General features: G+C 37.4%; 1 protein-coding gene and 1 long non-coding RNA gene across 7 annotated transcripts in view; one reads left to right on the forward strand and one right to left on the reverse strand.

Moving 5' to 3' along the window:
• The window catches only part of LOC114160940 (putative homeodomain transcription factor 2), a 36,603-nt gene that overhangs the window by 2,869 nt on the left and 10,384 nt on the right, over positions 1 to 23,350 (forward strand). For 2 of the 6 annotated variants that reach the window (XM_028043886.1, XM_028043891.1), the window contains exons 2-5: positions 5,298 to 5,348; positions 12,719 to 12,797; positions 20,611 to 20,667; positions 20,903 to 20,914. In XM_028043886.1, coding sequence (XP_027899687.1) covers positions 12,753 to 12,797; positions 20,611 to 20,667; positions 20,903 to 20,914 — 114 coding nt within the window. In that variant the 5' untranslated portion in view covers positions 5,298 to 5,348; positions 12,719 to 12,752. Of the gene's footprint in view, positions 1 to 5,297; positions 5,349 to 5,761; positions 5,847 to 8,169; positions 8,194 to 11,272; positions 11,422 to 12,718; positions 12,798 to 20,610; positions 20,668 to 20,902; positions 20,915 to 23,350 lie in introns of those variants that run through there. The other 4 variants (XM_028043887.1, XM_028043889.1, XM_028043888.1 and 1 more) reach the window with 4 other exon arrangements.
• Positions 12,863 to 20,603, reverse strand: LOC114160941 (uncharacterized). The gene is made up of 2 exons (XR_003598907.1): positions 19,536 to 20,603; positions 12,863 to 18,248 (listed from the first exon to the last, which is right to left on the reverse strand). It is a non-coding gene; the product is annotated as an uncharacterized LOC114160941 (long non-coding RNA).

Here is a 23,350-nt window from a genome sequence, read left to right on the forward strand (position 1 = left end):
TTGAGCAGATTACACTTTGTTTTTAAAACTTTTGACTGCTTTAGAAATGATTAGCTGCAAGATGATGCAGCATTTTCATTTGACTCTCTTTGAACGCTGGTCTAGAATGTAGTTTATCTTAATTGGTTTAGGCATGTATTGGAGCTGGTATGTGACTTCTACTACGACTAGTTTGCACAAACACTGTTCAACAGTAACTTAACAAAGGACTGACTGACATGTTTTTAGAGTAATATGCTTGGCTTCCATTTATACTGAACAAAGGAATGTCTTATCTTAATTGATAAGACAAGGAAGCTGCTTAGCTGTTTTAATCCCAACTCTTTGCTTTTTAATTAGCAGTATGTTTATGACATGGGTGTTTCCATTTCCATTTGCTAAATCAGTGTTTACAAAACACTTGTTTTCACTTTTTGACATATAAAAGATGTCTTATCTCATTTGAGACACTGACATTTTACCTAGTAGTGCAATTATCAGCATGCTGTATAGCGCTGTCTATGGTGCAGAAGTCAGACCGTGCATTTCAGTGAATCAGGAAACATCTTATCACACCAAATTTCAATGTTAACAGAAATGTCTCCACCACCAAATCTATAGAGGCACTAATGAAGAAAAAAGGCGCGGCTTCGCTCATCATTTTGGGACATCAGTGCATAGATATGTCATTCACAACTTCAGCTGGAGATTTAATTATTTATCATACTTGCCATCAAGTCCTACATTTTTAAATCTAAAATGGCTCTTTTTTGCTCCTAAATATTATTTTCTGGCTCATTAAACAAATATATAAAATATTAATAACATTAGACCAAATTGAACATAAAAATAATGCTCCAAAAATAATAAAATGGAAACAACTGTTCTCAAGATGATCTGGAGCTACAGCTGGCAGATTTGACTGTTTCCCCTTTAGAGAGTTTTATAAGGAGTACTGTTTTGGTAAGATTTTATGAAACATATGTGATATTTCATATAAAACATGCTCTATTTGCTCTGTATACATGTTCTCAACTTAAAAATTTGATTAATCTGATACCGTGGATCACAGAGATCTTGCTCAACCAAGATTTTTCAGATTGTGGTACTTCCTGACCCTGTTGGGGAACTTAGCATTGAAAGACCGAACAATGGGGTTCAATCGCTAAGTTTGGGTAAAACACCAGAGGAAAAGTCAACATTTGTCTTCCTACAGAGTTAAAGCCCAGGTCAGGCATGTTCTGTGAGAAATGCAATTATGTAAGCAAGAAGTGAGAGTCTGCATCTTTGAGCGGAAACATTTGAGACAGTTGTCCTCAGTAGTACCTGTCTGTCAGCATAGCAGTGCATCAGTTTGTCAAAAGGCTCAAAATCCGCCTTTGTTTAGGGCGTGTCGTTTGATGCAACTGCCTGATTTAATGTTAGTGCTCACATGTTGTACTTTAATGTGGACTCTTTGTAACGCCTCTCTCTCACTCGTCTCAGTGGTGTGTTTTGTGTCGTTCGCCATGTAACCATACTGCAGCTGGTTACGTCACCAGCTGCAGTATGGTTACATTACACACAGGACTGCTGTCATTTTATGTTTCAGCGACAACACAGAAACCTGCAGGGCAATTGTATATTTTACAGAAGCATAAAACATTCTGAGTTGTGAGATTTATTGGTCTTGTTGCTCTGATTCACTATGGAGTGGATTCTTACTGGTTGTGTTGCAACCTGAGTAGTCTTGTTTTATTTGCGCTCGTCAGATGTTTCACTCTATGGAAAACACGTCTCCACCAGGCCGTCTCCAAATCAAATGTGGTGACTGTAACAAATGGGACACAAATGCAACATTTTATACTTGGTTCCTTTGACTAGTAAAATTAAATCCAGAGTTTCCCCCAGTGTATTATAAGCCTGGCAGGCTTTATGTTTACATTGCTTATATATTTAAATCTTTTTAAAATGTTTGCATTTTTTAAAGACTTTATAGTTGGTGTTCAGGTATTAATCTTCCAATCTTTCAGTAATACATAATTATCAAGTGATATTTTCAACTTTCCTGTCAACTTTAAACATTTTTTAACTCAAAAACACGACGGGCTGGTGAACGAATGACTGCCCTAGCCTCCAACCACCGAGTTTTCTCAGGGAAACCTTGTAAATTTGATAAAATTGTAATATTAACGTATTTTAAACATAGTATGAAATATCGCGGGTTGTATTGCTGTTGCAGAAGATGTCAGTGAGCATTCACAACAAAACTGGCCTTTGACCAGATTAGTTTGTTTCAGGTTGATGAGCTCTGACTGGTTGGAAGCTCAAAAATACAAACTATTTGTGCAAAGAGTTGACAGTTCACTCTTCATTGTGGAAGTAGTTGCTGAAGGAAGATGTTGGAGACCTAAATTGGCTAAGAAAAAGGATGAAGAGAGTACAGCACAGTGGCTCAGATTTATCTTTTTTAGCTTTTATGTCATCGAACATTTTGGGTTTGGGAATCTTGGCAACCTTTCAGAAATCTGATTTGGTCACTGGTATCTCTCTAAAGATAATGAAACTGTGGGAAATGAGGTTCAAATTTGCATTTGCCTTAATCTTTAGCTCCTCCACACATTCTCTCAGATTCAAGTTGGTACTCTGGCTTGGCAACTTCAAAACAATATTACTTCCAGACGGGAGATGCTATAAAGCAGAGTCCATGCCTTTAATGCTTGGATTCTGGAAAAAAGTAAATAATCGTTGCATTTAGCAAATTCTCCTAGAAGGTTTTCTGCTTAGCTACTGTATATGTTTGAGTCTAATTTAGCTGTGAGAGGCGTAAATCAGTTGCTAAGTCTGTCACACCCTACGTTAACGCAACGCTAAGTACTAATTAAAAATCTGTCAGGATGAAAGACTTTTTTCTGCAGCAATCCATAATCCCACAAACTAAACTCAATATAAGCAGATCAAGTGTCATTTTGATCTAAGCAGCAAAAGCGATGACTGTGGAGAATAACAGAAAAATAAGTACCGGTACTTTAGTTTACTTTCAGGAGTAAGTTCTGGTAATGACATTCCTATTTATATTTCCCTTTCAGGCACACCACAAATATTTTAAAGCATAGAACTGGCAACAATAAAAAGGAACTGTGATCTGATGTTAAATTAAGAGAATCTACATCTTCTTTTTAATCCAGTTTTGTATGTTAATGGAGAATATTTTAGATTTTATGTGGTAAAAATCATGGCTTACTGAATATAACCAAAGTTAATACAATATCTTTGTTTCTAAATTTTTTCTCTCTATAACCAACTATGTCTTCATTTAGAGGTTTGGATATTTGTTACTCAGATTTAGGGATATTTGCAGCAAAAATCCTGATTTTTGTGTGGCTCTTTACATTGGTTAAAGAAAAAATACATGAATCCATTCATTGACTAAAAGCCATTACATTCACTGTTTTTATTTGGATGAATGTTCATCACATTTTATTTTGAAATGCATTGCAGAGTTAATGTAAGAAAAAACAAAGTTCTAACCCAAGATTAAACATTGCATCCAGTCAATGAATCTTGAAGTTGCTTCTTGCATGTTTTTCCCTGACAGTTTATATGAAACTGCAGTGATTGAGTAAACAGAGCAGCTGTGGGCAGAGGCACCTAAATTTTAGATGCAGATTCAAACTTTTAAGTGTCCTTTTTTAGTATCTGGTTTTATTTTGTTTTGACATCTGAAAAACACCCTTGAGGTGTAATTTGTTTACTAACTAAGACTGCTATGCAAATCAAGTTTAAATGAGTTGAGCTTGCAAATGTGGAAGCATGTCAAGGGTTTAATGGAAATAGTCTGTTTTTCATTGGACTCGAGAGCAGTGCTAAATATTTTACCTACTGTAGGTTTACTGGAGCTCTTCCATTTGTTGAGGACTTGTGGGGTTTCTCTTGGTAGCAGTGAGCTAATAACTACTAATGTTATAATTTGTTTGGCCTGCAAATAAAAGACAGCCTGTAACAGTGGAAAGCTGTTTTTACCACTGGCTTGGATGATTCAAACCAGCTAATTTATTTGTTCCCATATGACGGGGAGACGTTGCATAACTCTGATACTCTCTCTGAAATGAGTCAGTGTTTCTTCACTTCTGTCACCAATTTGCACCACTTAAGGAACTACATTTATAGCCTCAGTTTTTACCAGCTTCAGCGGTTTAATTTAAGTCATTTTGGGTGAGTATAACGTGGACAACCAACATAAAGAATAAGGAATCGTAAACTCCTGTTTCAGCCACTTCAAAATGAGATACTTTAGTTATTAAAAAGCTGAATATTTATTATTCCTATTGATTGGTTTTATAGAATAACACAAATAGGACAAGTTGGTTAATTAGTTGGCTCATTTGTTTAGGTTGAGCTCAGCCTAATGTGATTGTCCTCAGGAGCCGGTGTCCTGCAAACTCTCTGTATCAGCTGTATCAAATAATTAGGACATTAGGCTACAGCATGCAGTAAAGTCTGTAGGATATAGTCGATAGACTGTGTTCACACACAGCTGTTTCATTCAGGTGTGTTGAACTACGAACTAAAAGCTGCAGGAGAATTGACATTTATGGCGTGCCCCAAAATGTAACTCAAGCGTCCTTTCTTAGTGTTCTATCTTTCTTTCCTTTTATTAAAAGTGCTTTCTTACTTCTTTCTGTGTCCTCCATATCTTCCTTTTGTCCTTCTTTCTTAATCCTTTCTTCTTTGTATTATTCCTCCTGTCTTTCCTTTCCTGTTTCATCTTTTCTATCCTTTGTTTCCTTCCTTAAATGCTATCATTCTTCCTTTCTTGAGTTTTTCTCTTCTTTATTTATCTTTCCTACTTCCTTCCTCTCTTGCGACTCTTTCCTTCTTCTTGTTCCTGTCCTCCCTTTTTTCTTTTTTCTTTCTTTCTGCCTTCCTTTTCTTGTTTTATGCAGTTTCCTTTTTCAAAACCCTTTTATTGTAGAAATATCAGCTAACAATTCATTATAAATTTTTGTATTTCACATTTTAAAGTAAACATAAAGGATAATGGACAGAGTTACTTTTTAGATAACTCTGGAATGTTGATCTAAAAAGTACGACATTTTTATGTGGATAAATCTGTCAGAATTCTGGTTGGAAAAATGTCAAACCTTTTTGTTACATGTGGAGTTTGATGGAAGAACTGAAGCTCTTCCCTTTATATATATTATTATTATGTAATCTTGTTTTGTAAGGATCAGAAAAGCTTTATGCTAGTATTTACATATGTACAACAAGATTGTTGCTCCTGTAGGTTACCTCTTATACCAAATATGGTCTAAATTTTCTCTCTCTTTTCTGTGCAGATCTTTGGTCGTGAGCACAAACCGTCACTCAGCTACGAGGCCAGATCAGAGGTGAGTCCCGGTTCTTCCACAAACCCTTCAGACTATTTTTGTTTTTCTGCTGCTGCATGTTTTAGCTGCTTCATCTGTTGCTACGAGCATGTCAGCATACGTGTACAGAGCCTTTCTGCTTACACATCAACAACACTTCACTGAAACAGATGGAGGAATAAGAGTGTGGATTTAGAAAACAAACTTCCTGTTTTGGGAGCGCACATAAGACGCAAACTCAGGGCTCTTATTTTTAGCACTTGTCTGCAGCCTACAGTCAGCAGCAGCAGAAACCTTTTTTTAAGTTTCAGTTCATCTGCGGTTACTTGGTTCCTGCCCAGCAAACTGCAGCAGTCTAGTTTTACATGACCTTTCTGCACAGCTAGCTGCTTTGCATTCTCTCTTGGTTATGCTATTGTTTACAATTTTTGCAGCTTGGTGAGGCATCCGAATGTCTCGGGAGAAATCAGGACTGATCACGGGAGGTTGCATTTCTCTAATCCCAATTGTCCTGCTTCGGTGAGTTTATGACAAGCCTATTTGCAAACATTGGTTATTCTCGCTGCCGTAAAAATCATGTCCTTGTGATGCAGCCACAGGTCAAATTCTTCCCCACTTTTACAAATGTAAAAGTGAATTGTTGGACCATTTGGTGTAAGTTATGGTAGTAGGAGAATCTTCTTGCTCGATACAAACCAGGTCTTCATCATCTTGTTACTGATAAACACTCTTGAACCGATTACCAATCCTTTGACCTTTAATCGCCTCCTGGGCTGGAGTCTCTGTTGGCAGGAATACTACATACTAAATCGCTGTAAGACGCATGGCTCCACCCAGCAGAGATGGAGGGCAGAAGCTAGTGTTACACACCACGAGATCGCAGATTCATGAATGATATCTCCCCCTGACTTACCGCTGACATCAGTTTGTATTTATATCAAGCTGAATTCAAACATATGCCTTCTGAATCTCTGCTGTAGCTTTAATTTGACAACCACAGCAGGTTAGTTATGAGGGTTTTTGTGCCTTCAAAAGATACAACCTGGCTCTGTAAGCTTGTCACTTTGGTGTTGTTGCATTTGGATACTGCGAGGGTCAAGCTCAAGCCAGCCAAATAAAACTCATTTAGAGTCGCAAATGTTAAACAATTTTTTAATATAGCTGAAAGAAACTGAAAAATCTTTATATCTAAATTTTAAAATATTAGCTGTTTTTTAAAAAAATTATTTTTAACCAAAGTTATTAAGAACTATTGTGGAAGAATCAAATAGCCACTTGTGACTCCATAGCCTCAGGCTGCAGACCTCTGGGAAAGAGCAGTCAACAAATATACACACATATGATGGAGCAAGCTTACGCCGCAGCAGCCTAACATAGTTTTCTATGCTTCACTAAGATCAAGGTATGAGCAACAATAAACAAGGGTTGCTCTTGATTCTAATTTACAAAAAAAACCTTCAGACATGTTTAAGTTAATTTAAAAAAATTAAGCAACACTGGAGGATTTTTAATTATTATCAGCCTCTTTGATTGCATGTTGCAGCATTTTAATCAGATTTAAGCCTCAACTTTGACTTGGCTGAAGCCAGACATTAACACCAGTAAAGTCACTAATAGGTACGTGATAAACTGGTCACGGTGCAAACTGATGAAAAAAGATTGAGTCGGTGCATCAGGTCATCGAAAAAAACATGGCAGATAATAGGCCTAACAAATTTTCCTGGATGATAAAGTGTCCAAAAAAATGTGATGATGCAATAATATTTTGTTTTTAAGTAGCATATTTATAATGGCGTAACAAGTTCACCCTCTCAAAGACTCATGCTCTTTAATTTTGTACAGAACACGTCACACTTACTTTAGATATTTAGAATATCTCAAATAAAACAACAAACACAAAAAAATAAAAACTACACACAACCAAAACCATAAATTAAATGGATTATAAAGTGAACTTATATTAAATAGCTGAATAGAAATGATGGAGTTCATTTTAATTTATCACAAGATTGTTTATTGCGACAGACAGGCTTAGCAGATTAATAGCGTTTTGACTAATTATATAATAATACTTAGTCACCAGTTCCAACTTTTATGAAAGAATGTGTTGCTCTCTGGGGCTAAGTGATAAAATGCCAAAGGTGAAATAACTCACCAAGTTCCCTCGCTACTCAATATTAAGGCAGGCTGAAACCAACCTGAGGAATTGGAGCGTAGACTGAGCCAGGCCTCTTAGTCCAACATTAGTGCCTGACCTCATTAAACCTCTCCTGGAAGAATGGTCAAATATTTCCATAAACACACCTTGAAATATGAAGCATTTCGTTGAGATATGAAGCTGTTACAGCTGCGGAGGGTAGGGCAATGCCATTTTGTATTAAGGTAAGAAAGAAATTAGAAGCTGTATAAAACAATACCCTTGAGTGACACATGGCTTTCACATACACACCCATTTTCACCTAAGCTCACTCACCACACCCACTCTCATAGCTCTGAATTGGTTACGGTGAATTCATTTTAGTCCTTGATTTGTGGAAAATCCCAGTGTTTGTGAGTTCAGCGAGGCGTTAGTTTTTTGTGTGGTATTAATGTGCACACAAGCAGCCCAGTAGACAACAACAAACTCTCTGTGGTTTATCTGTTTTCTCAGGTTTAGTAATTATTCATACCTAGCTCTGGACAAACACCGGCTGCTTGCACGCGTTCAGAAACTCATGCCATGAGCACAATAACCCTCATTTAAACCATGGCCTACTTAGCGCAGACTGTCCGACTTGACTGCTCTCTCTGTAAATAGGTCAGTTCAGACACACGGCTGGTCAGACAGATTTGGCAAGATTCAAGGCTGCAGGCTGTGTGAACATGGGTATGGAAAATCTTCCCTAAGAGCTGTTTTCGGAATAAGTTTTGTTGTAGGCAGATTTTTGATGCATCAATGCCTAAAGCTGGCTCATAAATGTAGGATTTTGTTATAAATCACTTCTTGAATTTGTGCGATTTTCCTCTTGTGACCATCTTAGGATAATAAGTGTTTTTGTGTCAGTGCTTTAAGCTGCGTTTCATGATTATCCTAGAGGATAACCCTCATATATTTTGGAAAACAATGTTTTACAGGGGTAATTACCCCTCATCACACACTTAGGCTGATAATTGAAGCTGCATTAGGCAATAATGAGCATCTTTAGGATTGTTTTTGTCTAACAATGTGTGTAGAATCTCAGTGAAGATGAAAATAGGATTTAAAGGCTTTAAATAAAGAGGCTCTCTCTGTTTTTCCTATCGCTGTTTCAGCATGTGGAGGATTTGTGGTCAGAGAGTTACCAATCTGAGAGTTTGTGTCATACTCCAGTAATGGTGGGGTGTTGCTCCTTTGGGTTTGTTTACATGGATGTACTTTATTGCAACTGCTTCCTGAATACCTCATGGTGATGTGTGTTTTTGGAGGGGGTTTTTGCGACAATATTTTTTAACTTGCAAGGTGGTTAAAAACTTGAAGGTAAATATAATATCCAACTTTTAAAACTGTTTTACAAAGACCTCAGCAGTTTATATTTTAAAGACTTAAACTACTGATAGTTAATTTACCAAATAATTATAAATTCATAATCAGGAACCGATTTCAGCATCATCATCCTGCTCCGTGTGGTGAACATGTATCTGTGTGTCTGCACTTTGTCAGCTGTTAGACTTGATAGCAAGTGGTTTTCATCTTCTCTACATTGTCACTTTTCTTCAAAACCCCCCAGAACACTACGATTTGACTAAATGGCGCTACATACTAAACACCTTTTCTTAAGAGATTCTGCTTCAAAATGTGTGTAGCCATTCTTGAATTACTATCAGTTTGCTAAAAAAAAATAAGCTTTAAAACAATACATATTGTGTCTAGATATTTTCCAGGCATTTCTCATCCGTTTTTATGAATCCAATTAGTTAGAAAAGAGAACACCTTAGTTTAGATAAACTGGCTGTTCATTAAAAATGTATTACCTACCTCAATATGCTTTTGCTTTCAAGCTACTCTTAGGTCCAATTTTGAATACTAAATGGTTGATTATTGCTGTTCTCTCTATTAATGTTTTAAGTTAGGATTTTTAACTTAAACAATGCTCATAATCTTGTAATTTTTTTAATTAATTTAATACAATCAGGGGATTTTGTCATATGTTCTGTTTGTGATTTCTGGATGGAACTGTTGATTAAATATCAGATTAAGTCAGAATTACTGAGCAATTGTTGTTTATTTGATTCATATAATTGCATTTCCTGTCAGTAGTTTAGCAGTTTATTGAAAATTATGGTAAGTCATTGCTTGTCAAAATAATTTCTGTCAACTTAGTTCTTGTTTTTCTACAATATCCCGGTTTTGGGATAAAAAATCTCTTTCATTTTGCTTCAATTTGCATCAGAATCATGCATGTAAGTAAATGTTAGGACTCACAGATAAAGGTAGGTGTGATGGCAGTTCTAGCTGTCAGAGAGTGCGAGAGAGAGACTTCCTTCCTGTTTCCAATAATGTCTCTGAGCAACTTGCAGCATGTATACATACAGACACTGACACCACCCCTGCAGCTTTTTATGCATGCATGTGTACAGAAACCTTTAAACAGTTTGCATGGTCAGACTCCTGAGAACATTTTCTCCTCTTCCTGCTGTTTAGTTTTAACTTCTCACACATTTCTTACATTGGTTTAGTTTGTTTTCATATGTCAGGCGCTCACACTAGCAGGCCTCTGAAGTGGTAACTTTATCAGTGATATAAACGTGGCAGGTTGTGGTTTGCTAGTTGAACGATACAATTTGCTGGCATCAACTGATCTCTCTCATTTCTTTGAGCCACAGGCTCCAGATGGTCACCAAGCTGCCTCATGAGATAATCTTGAGGGTTTTTATTTTTAGCCCTTGCACTTGTTACTGCTTTTGGGCAGTGCCACCCCTCAAAGCAGGCAGCAAAATTGTTCAGTACTGACAGAGAAGCACTCTGTAAAGTGTTGACTGTGTGCTGCGCTGTCGAGTTTTTCACATGCAAAGCAGGACGTCTTCACTTGAATATATTGAAACCAAGAGTTTAGCTCTGAGCAAAGAAGCATAAGAGATGCTTTCGTTACTCTACAAACTTGTAATCGGACGGAAACTGGTTTTAGAAATACTACTAATGGGAGAAGTGCAATAAAAGAACAAATTTAGTTTTGCCTCTTATCATTAACTACAATAATTTTGAAAATAACATGAATTATCTTTAACTTAAATAAAAAACTTTCCCTTTAGCTGCTCTGCTTTCTGGGCCACCCTCTCACTCAGCCGAACAACACTACACTTGCGTAACAGAATAATAAAGAAATTCAAAGAGTCTCAAAGGAAGATGAGGAAGGAAGACGGGTTAAGACAGGGTATGAAAGAAAGGTTAGCGGCTAACCACAAAAACCTCTGAGTGTTATCTGAATAGTTGTTTAATAACCACATTTTCTGTTCATTTATTACCTCCACTGATGAGAATAATATATTTTATTTATATAAAAGCTCTTTTGAAAAACTCAGCAAAAATAAAGCACCTGCACACCAGACAAAATCATAAACAAAGAAAAGAAAAGTTTCACGTCAAGCTGATTTAAAATGTAAAAGCTGTCAAAGCTATGAAAGAGAATTGCTACAATGAATCTGAGATACCTTATGTTTCAACAAAACATTTATGTATATATGCATGTGTGTTTATATAGATAATGCATGTGTGTGCATTAGGAATGTTAAAATAAACATTTGAATCATATTCTTTTAATCCTATTTATTTTTTTAAAGATGACTTTTTGGGTATCGTCTTCAATGCAGTTTGATGAAGTGACAGTTAAGTTTCTCCAATCATTAAAAAATTCAGAAATATTTGTAAAAAACTTAAGTGAAACTGAAGCCCTATTTGTTGTTTTTTTTCTATAAAATATGGATATAGTCTCTGTGATATCATCTAGCTCACAGGTGTCAAACTCCAGTCCTGGAGGGCCGCTGTCCTGCAACTTTTAGATGTGCCTCTGCTGCACCACACCTGAAAAGAGTAATTGGGTCATTAAGGCCCTGGAGAACTGATCTACACAAGGAGGAGGTAATTAAGCCATTTCATTCCAGTGTTTGGTACCTGTGGCACATTTAAAAACTGCAGGACGTTGGCCCTCGAGGACTGGAGTTTGACACCCCTGACCTGACTATTCAGAAACTAAATATTAGGTGTCTGTAATTTTGTTTTTGAGTTTCTGGTTCGACAACCTTTGTACAGCATTCAGAGCTTCAGGTGACGTAGCAGACTTCAATCAATCAATCAATCAAATTTTATTTACAATTAGTCTTTAAAAAAAATCTCTTTTTTGATATTGATTTCATATAAATCAGTGAGCTAGAGTAGTAGGCTATGATTAGCATGTTCTTTGTTTTGATATGACTTATTGGTTATCTTGCCTGTAATATATTTTATTGTGCTTCTTGCTTCCCATGAGCAGACAGTTTGGAAAAACGTTATTCTCATATCAAATTGCACTTTTCTTTGAACATTGTAACATTTACTGACTATTGTTTCAGCTGCTTTCTGTGTAGCTGCTAATCACATGGGCAATAGTTGCACTTTCACTGTTAACTTTATTGTAAAAAGTCTGATTTGTTACATTGATAAAATGAGTGCAGTCTGTAGTGTTGTGTTGCCAGCTGTGCAGACAAAAATAGGATGTGATATTTAAAAACTGGCTTCACAAATTGCAGGTGTGCAGCTCACAGAAAGTTACAGTCAACCTTCAAGTTGTTAACTCAAAGAACTGAATGTGCAGCTGTTAAAAAATTGGGATTACATCTTTTTTCTAGTTGTGAATAAGGTGGAGTGACATTCATATTTTTTACGTATCAAACAAATAAATTCCTCTTGCCTGCTAACACTGAATGATGTATAATGTTGTCAGTTGAGTGTAATTAGTTGCTCTACCTGTTTTTCTACATGTTTCCCAGTGAGTTATAATTCTCCTTTGTAGGTTAAGATACATGTACATTTCAGAAGAAACATATTATAAGATAAGTTTATTGTTTTTAGGCTCATGCTGTTTTGGTGTTGATGTGTAAGCATGAATTTACAGTGATATAAAATAAATGTTTTACTCTACATACCAGCAGTACTCTGGATAATCATGTAACGTGTTTAGACATTTTGACCTTTACTCAGAGAAAGATGGGAGTTGCTCCAAGAAAACCTTTTCATTTTTATTTAGGATGGAAATACATGAGTGTGTTCTCCTCCCTCACTCTTTTTAGATCTCAAGACACACCTTCTCTCCAGGTGTAGATCTCAGCCGCCCTCTCTGCCTCCTCATTACGTTGCCACTCACTCTGCTGTCTTCTTCTGTGTCTCTCTGTGGTTTCAGCCTAAGATGCCCTAGGCGGGAGAAGGAAATGTAAATGGCTTCCAAAGTAAAAGATGCTGTTGTTTGGTACCAGAAAAAGGTAAGAAGTTTTGTTGTTTCAGACAGGCTTTCTAATTTGAAAACAAGGTTTCCTTTTATTTATTTTTTTTATTTTGTTGGGATTTGTAATAATTCTGCAGAGACAGCACACCAGATATTCAGATTTAAATCATGAGGCAGAGAAAATGTGCTCTTGAAATCAGGTTTGCTTTAAAAATGTGCAGAACATTTGATCTTTTTCTCAAAGTTGTGGTATCTTATTGCTGAACAATGTTAGCTGGACAAAATACACTTTATTTTTGACCATAAACAATAAACTATACTACTGTTAAAATTAGACAACACATTTTCGCAGAGATGGGTTGCTGCTCACTTTCTTGTCCCTTTTCCATCTGCACACATGCGGAAAGCCAAAACGTTTCAGGTTGTCCGGCTCAGTGTGTGCCAGGCTGGTGTTATATGTCCTCTTCTTCCATGGTCTCGGATATCTGATCTTCTGCTGGACTCCTGCACCGTTCCTCCTGCACTCATCATCTTACACTCTCATCTGCATCTCTTGTCATTCCAGCCACATCTATCTCTTCTTTGCTCTGCTTGTTTTTACTCTGAAACCTCTGCCTGTCTTCCATCCTTTTTCCTCTCTGAGGTCCTGTTTGAATTTTAAACCATCCAAACAAAACATAACTCTCGAGTTTTAGACTTTAATTAAAAGTTTATACTCACCGTTTTCTCAAATACAGCTTTCTCCGAGCTGCGTTTTATAGCTTCAGTTTAATTTGTCTTGATATAATTACAGTGAGAATTTAATTTAGCTCAAGTATTAGATGAGAAATCCTAAATTATATTATACGTCTAGATTAAATGTCAGAAACTGGACAAAAACCAGAAAGCATTGAGATCAACGTTGATAACTTTCTCAGTGGATCTTGTTACATGAGTTTTGTGTCAAACTAAGCTTGTCTGGGCAGAAGCATCACCCGGGACGACAGCCGCTGAGTCAGAGTGAATTAACCTTTTTAAGAAGCAGGCACACCTGTTGTCAGGGTGTTTATTTCGTAGATGTGTCACTTAGTTTAGTTGCTTGCCATCTTCCCCACCTTGGAACACCTGAATAAAATGCAAACAAAAGTAATGTTTGTGGATCAAGGTAAGGCGTCTTAAAGTTAGCTGTGAACAGCAAAGATTGACATTCAGTTTGCTGGGTTGGCCATGCACTGAAACAGGATAAGTGAAGAGCTGAAGCCATGCTAGATTAATAAAAAAAACTTCCTTTAGGAGATTCCCAGGTGCTATGCAAGCCTTAACAGGTGGAAAAAGTTGTGTTATGGGATTATAAAAGTGATCTAGGAATGGATCAATATGAGATTAACATGGCATAATATTTTAAAACAACACCCTGTTTTAGAGTTTTGCCACAAAGATTCAGAACAAAAATGAAACGTGATTTTGTGCTTGACACATTTACTTTTTGCTCTCAATTTTAAGGTCTTTTCAAATGAGCGACCCAAACCAATCTTGACATGATTCCAAGGCGCTATCGCTCTGCCACCCTGTTTGTTTGTCGGAGGCAAACCTCCGACAAACAAACAGGATTATGGACCCATTTCAGTGTGATGTCACACCCCCACCTCCCTGCTAAAGGGATGTAAATGATAACATGTCCTTACATGTTATCTAGGTTACCCCTTGGTCCATAACGTGTAGATGGAGAAGCTTAGTTTTAGATATTTGGTGAGGGATTTTTGCCTCGTCATCCAACATTAAGGCAAAGAAGATAGGCAAAACATTTTGAATGAGTCATACATCAGATCCATGAAGTCTTCTGCAGGAAACACTGAGAAAATAACATTAAAACCTGAGGATCTGCAGAGCAATAACTGGCTTTTGCAAAAAAATAAAGAATTTTCAAAGGTGGGAAATCTTTTTATTTGTTTCATCTTCAAAATTCCTTTGACTCCATGATGGTTGGCTGTTCGTATTTGTGTTTGTGAAATAACATGGCACAATATTAAAGTTTAATCATGGTGTTTGCTTTTATTGCATAAATATTGCCAACAGTCTGGCTGTGCTAATCTGTCCCACTCAGGCATCTTTTGCCTGCACATGTTGAGGAAAATGCAGCAAATATATTCTGCGGCACCTTTACACACACCAACTCAGAACAATTGAGGTAATCTAGCTCAGTGAATCATCCTGCAGAGCCTGCATGACTGCTGAATTATTTAATTGAGCTCCTTTTAAACAAACTTCATTCACATGAGTATCAAGTTATCTGTATTTTCCATTAGTTAGGCGTGTGAACTTGAAGATCCATAACCTGGCATGTTGAGCTGGCCTATACAGACCACTCAGACTTATACCTTGGTCAATAATCTTAATAGTTTATTTTATATTTCAGACTGATTCTGTCATCTGCAGCCTCTGTGTGCGCCACAGGCGATGAGTCACAGTGTATTTCTGACTCTGTCTGGACGCCTGCTGCAAATAGACTCGAATCGTTGCTATGTTGAGAGCCGTTTTTTCTCTGACTACACAGCCGAGTTAGGCCCAGATCACAGTGATGGGTCATGCACTCTGAATCTGCTGGGTGCCAGATAGCAATATGTCTGTGCAGCCAAGCAGTGAAGCCCTTTTTCAGCTTATTTTGGAGATGAATTATCATAATTGTGAGTGTTTCGATTAGTAATATGTCTTTAATTTCCACAATTACTAAAGAAATAATCTGCTTTTGCTTCAGTTGTCTGAAGAATTTAAAGTTTGAGGAGTGAAGTGAAGCCAAACAGTTTAGGTTTTCAGCCTGTGGGCGAGAGTTGTGAATGTTAATTTATTTACATAAGTGCAAAGTGTTGGTGTGAAGATTCTCTCTGGATGCAGTGGGATGTTTGTGGAGGATGTTTATATTTAGACCAGAGGGGAACTTTTACACATTATCTAGTATCAAGCTTTCAGCCATGGGTTCTGCTGTATTACACCAACACAGAGAGCCAATTCTTGACTGCTTTTAACTCCTCCATCCATGAAACATCTTTAAAAATACAAGTGAAAATAGATAAGACACCAAAAATGTGAAAATCATGTCGGATGCGGTTTACTTTTTGTATTTCAGCTTCTCTTTATTCTTCCTGTTTTATGATTTCTCAGGAAATCATTAAACAGGGAAAACAGAAACAAAACTATGATGCAGTTGTTTTCTGTTTACATGTTTTGTCTCTAAAACAACTTTGGTAGTCAAATTTCTTCCGTTTTAAAATGGAAATTCGTTTTTGCAGTTTAATAATAAAAAATGTGTGTGTGTTTAATTATATTTTAATCACTTTATGCTTAATTTTAGCTCCAAACACAACAACAATTAAGAAACAATCTTTTTTTCATGTAACATGACAAGTATATTCAGCAAAAGGCATTTATAATCTAAGCAATAAACCATGAGGTTTTTCATTTAGATATCATTGCATTTTAGTAGTGTGAAATTTTCACCTGCTCCAGCAACATGTGACCACACCTAAACACACACCTGGAAATATGTATAAAAGGGAGACTGATTGACAGTGGGAGGTGTGAAGACTGGAAGGATGCAGGAAGAAGAGGTCATCCACATGGCATTGAAGCATTTGTTATTCATGACGGGAATGCTAATTTGGGGCTTTTATATTTGTTATGATTCATTCAGCTGCAAAAAACCTGTTGGGTAAGACTCATTGTTTGTTTTACTTTCCATATAAGAGCAAGGAATGTTTTGTTTTTCTTTATATCCAAGCAATGAGTTTAATCTGTGTGTATTAAAGGTTTATAAGACTCAGGATTTAACCGTTTTTAGATGAACAGCTAAAATGTCTGACAATTTATTTATGTAGCAAAACAGATGTTGACTAAAGTGCTGGACAGTTCAATGAAATAAAGCAAAATATGTTTGTATTTACAGTGTTTTAACTGAGAGGTGCATAAGAGATCAGAATTACTATTTTTTGTACTTTTTTTAATAATATATTTGATTTACTTTTTGATTTAATTAACTTGGGTTAGGGGACACGTTTGGATGCACAAACATGGACAATTTCTGTAGATTTCAAAACCACAATAACAAACAAACCTTTTTATCTAAAATGAGTTACAATCTTTAGAAAAGAAAATAAGTGAATCAAAGTCAAAATGATGCATGTCTGTGCTGAAAAAATGCGAGCTTCATGATTATTCTACCTGATGCTCGATCATTCTTGTCCACAAAATGAATATTTAAACTTTATCATTAGACCTCGATGATCAGTTTGTTTTGAACATAGCTGTCATTTTTGCTGAACTTTTTCTGTTTGTTGTCATCCAAGCGCTTGTTTTTCAGTAGACCTGTTCCTGCGCATTGCATAGACGGTTGTTATGTAACTCTCTCTCTCTCTCTGCCCTCCAACTGGTGTCATAAAGCCGCCAGCCGTGCTGCAGCAGCGCCGCTCTCCGCCTGGTCGTCTTTCTTTCACTTTCGGCAGATGTTTTGCCTCTCAAATCACTGAAGCCTGGGATTTATCTTCTTCGAACCTACACAAATCCTTTGTTTGACTTGATCAGGGCTAAAATATTCGACTTCCTCTTAAGCTGCTGTTTATATGGAGATGCTGTCTCTGGCAGCAAAGGGCTCCTTTATTTTGAGAGGAGCAGAAAGTGATGCAGGGATGTGTGTGTGAGGATAAGAGGATTTACTTTAGTTCTCAGTTACCTCATGACTTTACGATGAAACGACAGATTAGGTTTTTTTTTTCTCTCAACAAAGCCCCTCCATATTCAGACTCTGTAGTCTGGTCAAGTTTGCCCTCTGTCGGTCCTCTTCTTCCCCACACAACATCCTCCATATTCTCTGCTCATCTCACATTGTGTACCTGTATATCTAGATTTTATCATTTACAGAATATATCTGTAGATTTAAAGTGCACTGGTGCAATGTTCATCTGCAGCATTTCTGCAGAATTGCTCTGTATGTTGCAATGGTTTGGCATCGTGTAAATAACCTGCAGGCCTGGCTGCCAATCCCTCACGTCTGATTGGCTGAGTCGAGCGTCAAAAATCATCAGGTAGAACTGTAACTCAGCCAATCCAGTAGCAACATCCAAAGCCAGTAAAGCCAGGGCGTGATGAGGTCACACTTAGTGTGTGAGATCTGGGAGTGGAGCTGGTTATGTGACAGAGTTTTCATGCTGAGTGGAAAAAGTGAATGTTGAATCATAAATGAGCATAGGCTGAGCAAAGTATTGCAGACAATTTTCGACTCAGATCTAAGCACAACAGGGTCTTACTCATTTAAAACAGACAAAATGAATTTATGTTTTAAACTGTCTTCAGTATTCAAACTCCAATATTTGAGTCCAAAAGAGCAACTTTGCTGCGCTCTTTTCATTCAGCCTTCCTGTTATCTGCTGAAATCTTGCTCTCGCATCTGGAATGAACTGAAGATGTGCATCAATATTTCATCAGAAATGTAGTTTCCTTGTAATTAACAAGGCTGCACCTAGGCCTGTTGCGATAAACGATAAATCGATAAATCGTACGATAAATTAAAGATATCGACATCATTTTAATTATCGGCATTATCGTCTCTTCCGACCTTTTTCTCTTTCAGCTAATGCGACTGAATGAAAAAGGGCTCAACTCCGGTGCTCTCCACTGACCCTCCTTTCTCATTTCCTCAGTGTAAAGCCCAGCGCACACGACACGATCTTAAAGCTGTGGGCTGATTGTCGGCCCATTTTCAAAACCTGACAGACCACACATTAGCCGACAGAAATCCTAGGTATAACGGTTCGATCGGGTTCGTTCCTGCCGTGTGGTGTCCAACAATGGGCACAAAATAATGGCTACAAGTCCAGTGAACTAATTTTAAAACCAGGCATTAATCAATGCTTTACTACAATCTACCTGCAATGCATGTGGCTAGTGTCAGCGTAAAGTCCTGACTGAATGAAAATCATTATAACCTATTTACGTCACGTTAACGAAGAACAGCTGAAAAGTTACCGGGTTTATCAATTGCGGTAGCAATTTCGCTCCAACTCCTCCTCTTGTCATTTCTATATTCTTTGCATGTTGAATAAACATTAATGTTGTTTCCACGTATCATCTCCAATGTCCGCTGGACTTCGTGTTGCGCCGTGTCAGCTGTTTGGGATTCCCAGACGTAATTTCCCCTCAGAAAACACGGAGGAGAATCTGATTGGCTGCCTGTCACATTCAACAGGTGTAGTTAAAGCTGCCAGTCGGGGAAACCCCTGATTTAGATCGGAGCAGCAACGACGATCTACCGTAACACACCACACAATCTTAGAAAGACCAACGTTTTAAGATTGTCATAAGGGGAAAAATAGGAGCAAAAAATCTGTAGTGTGAACTATTGCATCAGGTAGTTGATGTGCCCGTCTTCTCTATTTAAATCTAATTATTACTGAAGGGCAACATAATATACAGACTTCATAATCTGCAGTCTTTTGGTTGAATGCAGTATTTATTTCCACTTTGGCTTTATGATGTTTAGTTTTTTTTCCAGTACATTTTTTGTTAATGGAGACTGAGAATCCATTTTATCTTTGTTTTTGGTTGTTTTGTTTATCAGTTTCAGTGTTTAAGTGTTCTTTTGAAAATAAAGTGTATCTATCTTTGACAAGAAACCGCATGCATTATTATGTCATTTCCATTAAATCAGTGTAAAAAGATCTTCAAACAATATTATCGTTTATCGCAATAATTTTTGAGACAATTAATCGCTCAGCAAAATTTGCTATCGTGACAGGCCTAGCTGCACCATACTAGGTGGAAACATGCGATTTGTGATACTGGTTTGATTTATAAAACAGAAGAAAGTGTGACATTTGTCTGCTTTGAGTTCATAACAAATATAGACCCTGGATAATGAGTGGCATCTCCAGCTATTTGAAGAAGGAAATAAGATTTTACTGAGAGTCTGATTATATATAATTTATGGCCAATCACAAATGCCAGTTTTTGCAGAAAAGTGGAGGTTCAAGCAGCTGATTAATTAATACCTCTTCAAGCTGCAGTTTCCCTTTGACCACCAAAGATTCAAAAAATGAGTAACGAGTACAGCTGTTTGATGTTTTTATTTTTTATTGTGACATTAAGTTAAGTCACCACTTTTTTGGTTTCTTTTTTTACATTTTGTGATAAGTTGACGTCTGATTTACTCATATTGACACATGATCGCATCTGGGTTTAACCTATTGTAGTTTCAGTAGCTTCATCTGCTTACAGGCAAAACAAATTGATATATTTATAACATTTTAAGAATTTCCCAGAAAGCTAAAGATCAAAACCACGCAGGCTACTAGTTCAGCTGAACAGTATATAAATTACTAGAGATTAGTTATCATTTGGAGACGGTTATAAAATTAGCATGCACACATCTTTCACTGCTGCCTGCATTCCTTAAGTCATCTTGCAGTGCAACAATCCTGCATTAGAGGCACTTTCTTTACTCTGCTTCTGTTTCTTCGTGTTCTTGTCCTTGACCCCCTTCTCTTCTTTCCATCAATTTTTAATGAGGTCTCATTAATGATGCAGACTTTCCACTGGCGAGCTCAAAGCTTGACCCAGACTCCATGAATGGGAGACAAGCTCATTCGCATGAGTGCAGCGATCTGCTTAGGTGGTGTCATCCTACATCTCACATTTTATACCAAACAGACGTTTTAGAAATTAGTAACCATTCCCTTTTTGTCATGAATCCCTGAATACGTGGACATTTATTTTTGCTGAACAAAATGAAATGTGTCGAACGCTGACAATGTTTTTGTTGTTTGGATGTTTAACGCAGAAAGCGCGTTCTTCCTTATGACTCTCAGAATTGCTTATCTTTGCAGATCGGAGCCTATGACCAGCAGATTTGGGAGAAATCAGTGGAGCAAAGAGAAATAAAGGTATGTTGCTTTTATGTTTAATTAGCTCACTCTTTATTTCCAGTTCGTATTCTGTCATTCTTTGCCTTTTCTCAGTCTCCACTCATTTGTCTGGTTTTATTTCTCCGCTCTCTGACTCTCACTCATTTTGACTCCATGTCGCTGCACCATCAGTTCTTTTCCGGTGCTTTTCTTTTAACTCTTTCCTCTCTGGCCATTTCCTCCTCCGTCCATCCTTCCCTCCTCCTCTCTGCAGTTTATTTCTCTGGTGAGTACGCAGCAGGGCGTCCCACTGTGCATGTCCTCTCACCCTCGCCATAGAGCGTTAGTATGTGGTTGGTTTGACATCAGCTGCAGTGTTGCACACTAACCCTGCCTGCGTTCAGATTGATGAGTTAAAAATGGCTGCAGGAAGGTTAACATGCAGCCGTAGTTGGAAGTAATTGGAGTTGTCTGGGTGGGTGGGACCACAGCATGATGAGTCATGGAGTCAGAGCGGCATCAAGTAAAACATTTTTTTTTCTTTAATGCCACAGACAACTGAAATGATTGTTGACCTCAATAAAATGTTTTAGGATCACACACTTCCTGTGTTTCTGTCATTTTAATTTACACACGACGAAAACCTTATTCTTCATTTTATTGAGCTGGTTTGTGTCAGCCCAGCAAAGTGTAACGATAATCAAACGGCACAGAGGTCGGGTCGATGGTTGTAGAGGAGAAGTGGGACGAATGATTTACCAGAATAACAAGGTTTGAAATTATTCTATCTGCTAATTTAAAAGCACATTTTATTTGTGCTGAAAATATTATTCTCTTTAATAACTGTGTTATTAATTGCTTTGTGTTTGTGTAATTAAAACGGTGTTAGCAGAGGATCATACCATGGTGTCAGGTAAAGGCCTAAACTGCAGGATAATGAGGGAATGGTGTATGTGTGTGTTGTGCATGAAAGTTCATTGTGTTCCTGGGAATCAGCCCCTCCTATGGTGCCTTGCTAAATTATTTAACCACATTCCAACCACACACTTCATTGTGTTTTATCAGGACCAAGTGCTGCATTATTGGGTATCGAAACGATGATGATAGATGGGTTTCAACATTTTGACCAATAAAAATCTGAAAAGTGTGGCATGCTTTTCTATTCAGCCCCCCTTGTTACAGCTGCTAGCCATCTGGGATGTGAATCGGTTTGATTCAGGTCAGGAGTTTAACTCGTCATTGTCCTGCTGGAGCGGTTTTCTTCCAGAATTTATCTCCCAACTCCAACCTGCTTTGCCGCAGCTTGATGCTGCCAGCACCGTGTTTCACCATGGTGATGGTATTTGTGCTGTAATGTGCAGTACCAGTTCCCCTCCACACTTTGGTCTCATCTGACCAGAGCGTCTTTTTCCAGATCAGGTTTTTGGAGACGCAACTAAAAACTTTCTCAAAACATTCCTCTAAATTCATTTCAGTTCAATTCGAAAATACTTGAATACGTCCCTATTTTTCTGGCTGGTTTGCTAACTAGATGTCTTTGAAAGGCAATTTATTGTACAGAATTTTAGAGGTATTACAGTAAAGGGGTGTGTACATGTGCCCTTTTATTAGATTTTCATTTAATTTCACAATTATGTCCTGTTTTGCGGTCATTTGTTGCATAAAATCCCAGTAAAATTCACTGAAGTATGTGGATGTAATGCCAGGAAGTATGAAAACATCTGCAAGATGCTGTAGGTCTGTTGCGTAACTGTGGTGCTGCAGGACTGTATTCAGAATGAAATCATTTGTGGCGATAGTGAACCGTGTCTCCTCCTCTCTGAAAGTTGCACCATCTTCTCTAAAACACAAAGACCTGTGTTTTACAAACGCAGGGCTGCGTTTGACCTTGGCTCGGCTCTCTCAAAGGTCTCTGCAGCAGGCAGACTGTCAGTCCTGCACCAGTTGTGTCCTTTTCACCCTTACCAAGGGGTAATTAAGCTGCTTACAGGCTAATAAAAACTTGACTCATAAATCTAGAGTAGTTGTTTCATGTAACTTTACTGTAGCTCTATTTTTAGCACAATGCATCTTCCATTATTGTTCCTGCAGTTTTCAAGTTACCCAACATCGACAAATGTTTAAAAATAAGTCAATATGTGCAGAGTTCCACTGTTAATTGTATGTTTGATTAAAATAAAACAAATAAGATGTTTAAAAAGTAAATGCCAGAATAGTTGATGCTTTAGAGCTCTTTAATTTGTGATGCAAATCCCAAAAGAACTCCTTATTTCACTTACAGCTATTATTGTTTGAAGAGGACGTTTTATGAATTACACTTTTCTCAGGGTTCAACCCAAAAGCCTCCTGCTGGTAAAATCAAAAATTACATTTTATTTTAATGGATTAAGCTAAAGGCAATTTTACTAGTAAATGTAGAGCATTAGATTATTAATGACATGGAAAACTATTAATCCTGAGTTAATCAGTGTGGGAACATTTGCTTAAGGCTTTAAATAGCACAGAGCAATGGGTTTACCAAGCACTACGTTGCAGTAAATCTAACAGGAAGTTATTGGTCAGCTGCTGCCAGCTTTACACCCTGATTACGCTGTGCAAACAGTGATTTAGCTTGTTGGGTGAGCCGTTTTCAGATAAAGAGACCACTATCTCATTGGTGACTGATAACAGGACGCGATATGTTTGTGTAAATGTTAGCCTGACACTAACCACTTTTCTTTTC

The sequence above is a fragment of the Xiphophorus couchianus genome, chromosome 17, assembly GCF_001444195.1.
Source record: "Xiphophorus couchianus chromosome 17, X_couchianus-1.0, whole genome shotgun sequence".
NCBI classification, from domain to species: Eukaryota; Metazoa; Chordata; class Actinopteri; order Cyprinodontiformes; family Poeciliidae; genus Xiphophorus; species Xiphophorus couchianus.